The sequence below is a fragment of the Leptonotus elevatus genome, chromosome 1 (assembly GCF_054856555.1).
Source record: "Leptonotus elevatus isolate MCC_2025b chromosome 1, RoL_Lele_1.0, whole genome shotgun sequence".
NCBI classification, from domain to species: domain Eukaryota; kingdom Metazoa; phylum Chordata; class Actinopteri; order Syngnathiformes; family Syngnathidae; genus Leptonotus; species Leptonotus elevatus.
Genome location: NC_141239.1, coordinates 20,134,223 through 20,140,660, shown reverse-complemented (window position 1 = coordinate 20,140,660; position 6,438 = coordinate 20,134,223). Strand labels below are relative to the sequence as shown.

General features: G+C 44.1%; 1 protein-coding gene across 1 annotated transcript; it reads right to left on the bottom strand.

The window, feature by feature from the left end:
* Window positions 1-529: 529 nt before the first annotated feature.
* On the bottom strand, window positions 530-2,606 carry foxc1a (forkhead box C1a). Its single transcript, XM_086077849.1, has one exon. It carries the CDS (start codon window positions 2,438-2,440, stop codon window positions 986-988), a length of 1,455 nt encoding a protein of 484 aa, XP_085933975.1. The 5' UTR covers window positions 2,441-2,606; the 3' UTR covers window positions 530-985.
* Between the last annotated feature and the right edge of the window lie 3,832 nt (window positions 2,607-6,438).

The following is a 6,438-nucleotide window of genomic DNA, read 5'->3' as shown; positions in this document are numbered from 1 at the left end:
CATGAAACGCTCCTAAAAAGCGTGTAATTTTATTTGTATTTGGCTTTTATCATTCATTTTATAACTGTGGAACAAAGTATTAAATTGTGTTAGAAAATAAAATAAGTAATTTAAAAAAAGAAAAGAAAACCTGCTGATTTAAAAGAATTTACTGCATTTCTATATTTTTTTCAACGGTTTTTGTTAGTTTGGTGACAATAAAACTGTCCCACATTTAAGCAACCAATAAATCCTTTTATGACTTTTTTTACGGCTCTTTTTAAACGAATGTGTGTCAAATGTGCAGTTTGCGCATGTGTGTTATGATATTTGCACATATGAGCACAAAGTATCATCCAAAATGACTTACAAGATTAAAATAAGATCCAAATTGTGTGCAGTTGAATGTAAATTACATGAATTGCACAGTGCAGTTCTCATCATTTTGTTATGCATTATTAAATCAATATTGGTGATGACGTCATAGGCTATAGTGTAAAATATCACCAGCCTTATATTGCGACCCTAAAGAAACCAAAACTTCTTACGCTCACATAAAATGACCATTTATTAAACAAACAAGCAAAATCCTTCAAAATAAAAATAAAAATAAAAATACTTAGCAACATGTGAAGAATCTTTCAAATAGTATACGGCGATATACACGTTCCTTCAGTCACTTTTATAATGGAACACTTTTTTTGTAAGTCAGTGTGTGCGTGTACATGTGTGTGCGCGTGTGTGTGCGTGTATCTGTGTGTTTGGTCCATAATATCCTGGCTACAGTTTGGAAATAAATTACTATATGCAAGTTACACGTCCATGAAAAAAAGAAGAAGACATTTTAACATATAAAGAAAAAATAGAGAAAGAGAGACTTACGTGTTATTTGTGGTAACACTGTTTAGAAACATCAAGTCTATTTTTTTTGTGTTTGTTTGTTTGTGTTCTGTCTCATATTAGTCCCATTTTGAGGATGGCGTATCGGACTTGTGTTGTTTTTGGATCAGAACTTGCTGCAGTCATACACAAAAGCTCCCGAAGTGCGATAGATGGACTGGCTGGTCGGGAAGGACATCTGGCAGCTGTTATTCCCGTTCACCGGCGAGTTATTCAAGCCGATTCTCTGCGACTCGAACATCTCCCGCACCGAGTGGAAGTTCTGCTGCTGCGCCGCGGCCGCCGCCGCCGCCGCCGGGTACGCGGCGCCCAGGTGACCCAGGTCCCCGGCCTGGTTGAGGTACCATGAGGTCAGCCTGCCCTGGTGGGCGTGCGGGTGGCCGTCCTGGCCCGAGTTGAGGCCGCCGTGGCCCAGCGACGACGCGGCGGTGCTGACCGAGTAGTCTGGCAGCGTCTCGTCCTGCACGCCGGTGCTCGTGGCGGCCTGCAGGTGGCTCGCCCGGTCCCCGGCGTACAAGCTCATGGCCTGCATGTTGCAATGGTAGGTGGCGTTGGAGGTAGTGGAGATGGAGTTCTGGCTGCACGGGGAGCTGTACGCGGAGGTCTGGTTCGGGGAGTAGCTGAGCGACAACGACGGGGCGATACCTGTCCTCGAAGGGGGCAGCTCGGTCGCCCCTTGCGGGGACCCCCGCAGGGAGGTCATGATATTGTCCACGCTGAAGCCCTGGTTGTGGTGTTGTTGTTGTTGGTGGTGCTGCGGCTGTTGCTCCGCGGCCTCCAAGCCCACCATGGAGCGGTTGGACGGGATGCTGCTGTGCGGGCTCCCGCTGGACATGCTGCTGCTGTCCGGACTCTCGATCTTGGGCACCGCGCTCAAGGACGGCGAGTTGGCCTGCGGGGGCGTCACGGTGCCGTTCTCCGTCTTAATATCCTGGATTCGGACCGGCTGCGTGCCGGCCTGCTCCTGGTCCCGGGTCTGCTGTTGCTGCTGGCGGGCCGGCGCGTCCTTCTGGAGCCGGTCCTCCTTCTCCTTCAGCACGTCCTTCTTCTTGAAGCGCCGTCGCCTGCGAAGGAAGCTGCCGTTCTCGAACATGTTGTACGAGTCCGGGTCCAGAGTCCAGTAGCTGCCCTTGCCGGGTTTCTTGTCGTCGCGCGGCACTTTGACGAAGCACTCGTTGAGCGACAAGTTGTGGCGGATGCTGTTCTGCCAGCCTTGCTTGTTGTCCCGGTAGAAAGGGAAGCGCTCCATGATGAACTGGTAAATCCCGTTCAGGGTCACCTTCTTGTCGGGTGAGTTCTGGATGGCCATGGTGATGAGCGCGATGTAGCTGTACGGAGGCTTCACCATATCCTTGGGTTGAGGCTGAGGGGTGTACGGTCCGTAGGCGCGCGCCATGCCGGCCGGGTATTGCTCGTGAGCGGCGTGCGTGTACATGTTCATGGGCGCCGGCATGCCCGTGTAGCCCCCGCCGGCCGCCGCTCGGTAGTAGCCCGGGTCGCCGCCGATGTACGGCACGACGCCCAGGGAGTTCGGGCTGGAGACGGAGTAACGCGCCTGCATGGCTTCGGCTCCTCCAGAAAAAAAAGTGTGCTTCCTTTGCGCGAAAAACGAATCACGGCTCCTTTTTTTTAGTGAGAAAAAATGGAAGGGAGAAAAGGTGCTTTTAAGCCGTCCCCATCTCAGAGCGTTTGGAAAAGTTCTGGACTTTGGACATCCGTCAGCACGCAGGACTTTTGCGCAGTTAAATTCTTTCCTCCTTTTTGCTGCTAGTGAAGCTCCTCCTCGCTCAGGGCCACCGGCGTCCAATAGGAAGTGTGGCAGGGGCCCCCGGGAGGGTGGGGGGGGGGGGGGGGGGTTGGGGGCAGCCCACTTCAGGCCCACGTCGAGTCACAACAAGGGAAGAGCGAATTATCCTCCAAATGCGTAAATATCACCCAACATTTCTCATTTGGTCACCATCATCATTATTATTATTATTTGGGTTACCTTTTAATTTTCTCCTCATTGATTTCAAAACAGCAGATGGCTGCCGTTGGAGATCAAAGTCCAGACTGGGCTCATTAAGCGAGGGAATTAAAAGGCAAATTTGGGCTGGGAGGTGTAAAGATTTGTTCAGGGGTGGGCTTGAAAGCCAAATGGTGTTTTGTCACCCAATTGAGCCGAATGATCAATTGGGCTTCTAAACATTTGCATAAAACACACACATTAATTTGATGCTTCTTAACATTTCTTCAGTTACCCCGGTCAAGTTTTGAAATGTGTGAAGGTTCAGAAAAAAGCAATTGATCCCATCAAAAGGGGCTTCAATGCACAGCGTGAAATCGCCCACAGTGACTGCGAGGCAAAGTTACACTCCCGATATGAGCGCGTAAGCCTTTGCACGTCGTCTTAATTAAAATGTCCATGCAGTGCTCGGACGGTTTCTCCTTACATGGACCCGGGCATGAACTTTTTCCACCGCCTCCGGGCTGTTTGCACACGCAGCCCACGATGGGCCTTCGACTTAATACCACGGCCTGCCCACCCAGGCCCCTTTAACTCAGGCACAATTGAGGCTATTCAGCGTGGTTAACCTTTTCTTTCTTTTTTTGTGTCATTTGTAATAGACGGAAAATATGAAGGATTTGAAATAAAACATGCGCAGGATGAAGACGTTCAATTACATTTCATTTGAGGACAATTCGTGATTCGTATTGTTTCATAAATGTCCAATTATGGATTTGTTTAATAGCAATTAGTAACAAATGTAAGGAATACGTGTCCTTTATTTAGGTGTGTCGCTAACAAGTGATGTCATCGGGCAGCGCCGAGGTAAAAGTTGCCACGCTGATTTCCCGCCGTTTTATAAGAATTCAGTGTGGCCATACATTGGGTTGGCATACTCAGGGTGTGAGGAATTCAATCTCAAACTAAAGGCAAGGGGTTAAAGTCATCAATTTGAATGTGGCTCCCTCTAATGGACAGAAAGGGGAAGGCCGAACAAAAACTATACACAAGTGAGAATTCCTTTCACACAGTGGCCGTCCTCTGATTGGTTGGGGGCAAGGGGATTTTTATTTATTTATGTATATGTCACAATGTATAAAATATAATGTAATAAAAAAAGAAAACTGAGAACCACAATTGTAACTGAATTCTAATACACTCAATATCTACAATGTATGAGAATGAAATGCATGATTTGTAAACATTATAATTCCATTGCACATTGAAACTTAATAGGATATTTTAAAAATGACATAAAAATGTCTTAATAAAGTTCCATATCATCACATATGAGGCTATCATTTCTACTACGTTCCACTCAATCGACAATCAGGCTTTTTCGCACTTATGAGACACTGCTGCCACCTATTGGTCAACTTAAGTACTACTACTTTTACAGTTAGTGTCCGAAATGGGAAGGCAGAAAGTCGGCTGTCGCCATAAAGTGATGCGGCAGTAGATGAACAAACAGAAGGCTCTGGAAGGTTTTTACCTGTTAACTGGCTGTTCATCCTTCCAGTGTGTGTCACATCGTCCAATTAAGTCGCAAAACAACGTCTGAGAAAGCTCCATTGTAAAGGAACGCAAGTAAAAGCATCACAATGCAATAAGCAGCCATTTTGTTCCTAGTGACAATTCCGAACATCCGGGCATTTATGATATTTCCACAATGCAAGGCACCTTATATGGTGAAAACAAACGGCGTATTGTATTGCTTTTGCCTGTGACGAGCGTTCAAACCAGGCAGATTGTCATAGTAGCCAAACGACATTTCATCACATTTTAAAATAAAAATAATTGTCACTAATCAGATTACAACAATCTTTTTTTTTTTTTAATCCAGTGCTTTTCAATGACTGGAGAGCTTCCTTTCACCAAGTAAGACCACCGCTTTGACTTGTGACATAATTGTGACGTATGCTCGAAATCGTCCATTGCAGATGAGGTACACATGGAAAATTGACGATACCGTTCCATAAAAAAAACTATTGGTTTATTAAAAAACCTGAAAAGTAACTGTTCTAAATCTCAGATAGATTTTTTTTAAAGTCTCCACGTCACTGTTGACAGCGGATGGTGACGTTAAAGGTAGCACAGGCTGTGTTTGAGCAATAAACATAACTACATGCATTAAACTAAAGCATTTAATAAATGTTTGCGGATGACATTCTGAATATTCGTTCTGACACGGAATATCATTAGGGTATTTTGTTTTATTAATATCGGTACTTATCTAGGTATCAATATTTTTAGCACATGTGCAACCACATTATTTCAGGTGTTTGTTTTCACTTACCCTTTCGTGAAGATTTCTTTTTAAATTGAGCTCTACCAAATGATTAGATCTGTCAAAAAATCAGATTAATCACGTTTTAGAATTTTGATTAATTAAAAAGATTTTTGATCAACATTTTTTCCCCGCCAAATTTGTTATGGGTTTCCCTCTTCCAACACAAGATGATTCCAATCAGCAGGATCGTTATCAGGTTTATGCAGAGCTTGCTGATGAGCTGATCATACATCAGCTGTGTTGGAGAACGGAAACAAGTTCTGCATTCCGATACTCCTCCCTGACACTAGGGGACGCAGCACCACCATCAACTCACATGAGAAGGAAGCGCCTGAATGAGGAAAAGTAATGAGGAAAAATAGCCAGCAAGATTTTGGAAGCACCGTCGTCTCACAATTTATTGCTCAGATGATGTTTCAATCTCTAAGCAAACTTTGTTATGCTCTTTTTTTTTCTTCAATAAATTGAAGATATATGAACATTTCTACTTGGTTGAGTACGTATGGATGTTCGAATTCAACATAAACTAAGGAGCAGTAAGTCCATACTTTATATTATTGCACCGTATTGCATTGTGTAAAACACTCCTAGCTCTTGAATTGTGAATTCCTTGATAATCTTAAACTTTGATTTTAGCCCGCATCGACTAAAGATAACCTCATTTCGTGAGCTTGTTTTGTAAATCCATCCATCCATTTTCTCAACCACTAATTCCTCATAAGGGTCGCGGGGGTGCTGGAGCCTATCCCAGCTGGCTCCGAACACAGAAATAAAATACTTTTATTAATACTTTTTGTCCATTTCAAATTATTTCAGACACCATTGTGGGGTTTACTTAACACAAAGTGGAGCAACAATTAAACCTTAGCGTACACGTTGTCTTATATATTGCAGTCAATTAAAGCAACAATAAAAAATATGTTTGCCTTCATTGTTTTTAAATTAAAATAAGCCTTTATGTGACATTTTAAAGAACGGGACACGGCGTCTTATCCAATTTGTCATAATGGAAAGGAATGCGTTATGATTGTTTGCATGAGAGTACCACTAGAGGGCAGCAGTGCCAAAATTTAGAAGGGCCAAGGAACGTGCTGAGTGTACGGCACAATATTTTGGTTCCAAATTTGGACTTTAAACGCTATTAAATCCCACCTGCAACCCTACAAAGGTCGACTGCCTGAATGATATAACGACATAGTAGTCATAAAAAAAACCAGCAAGTAGCCTAGCATTTCATTTATTGAATGACGAGTCGTTCACGTTCATTTTTAACAAATACAAT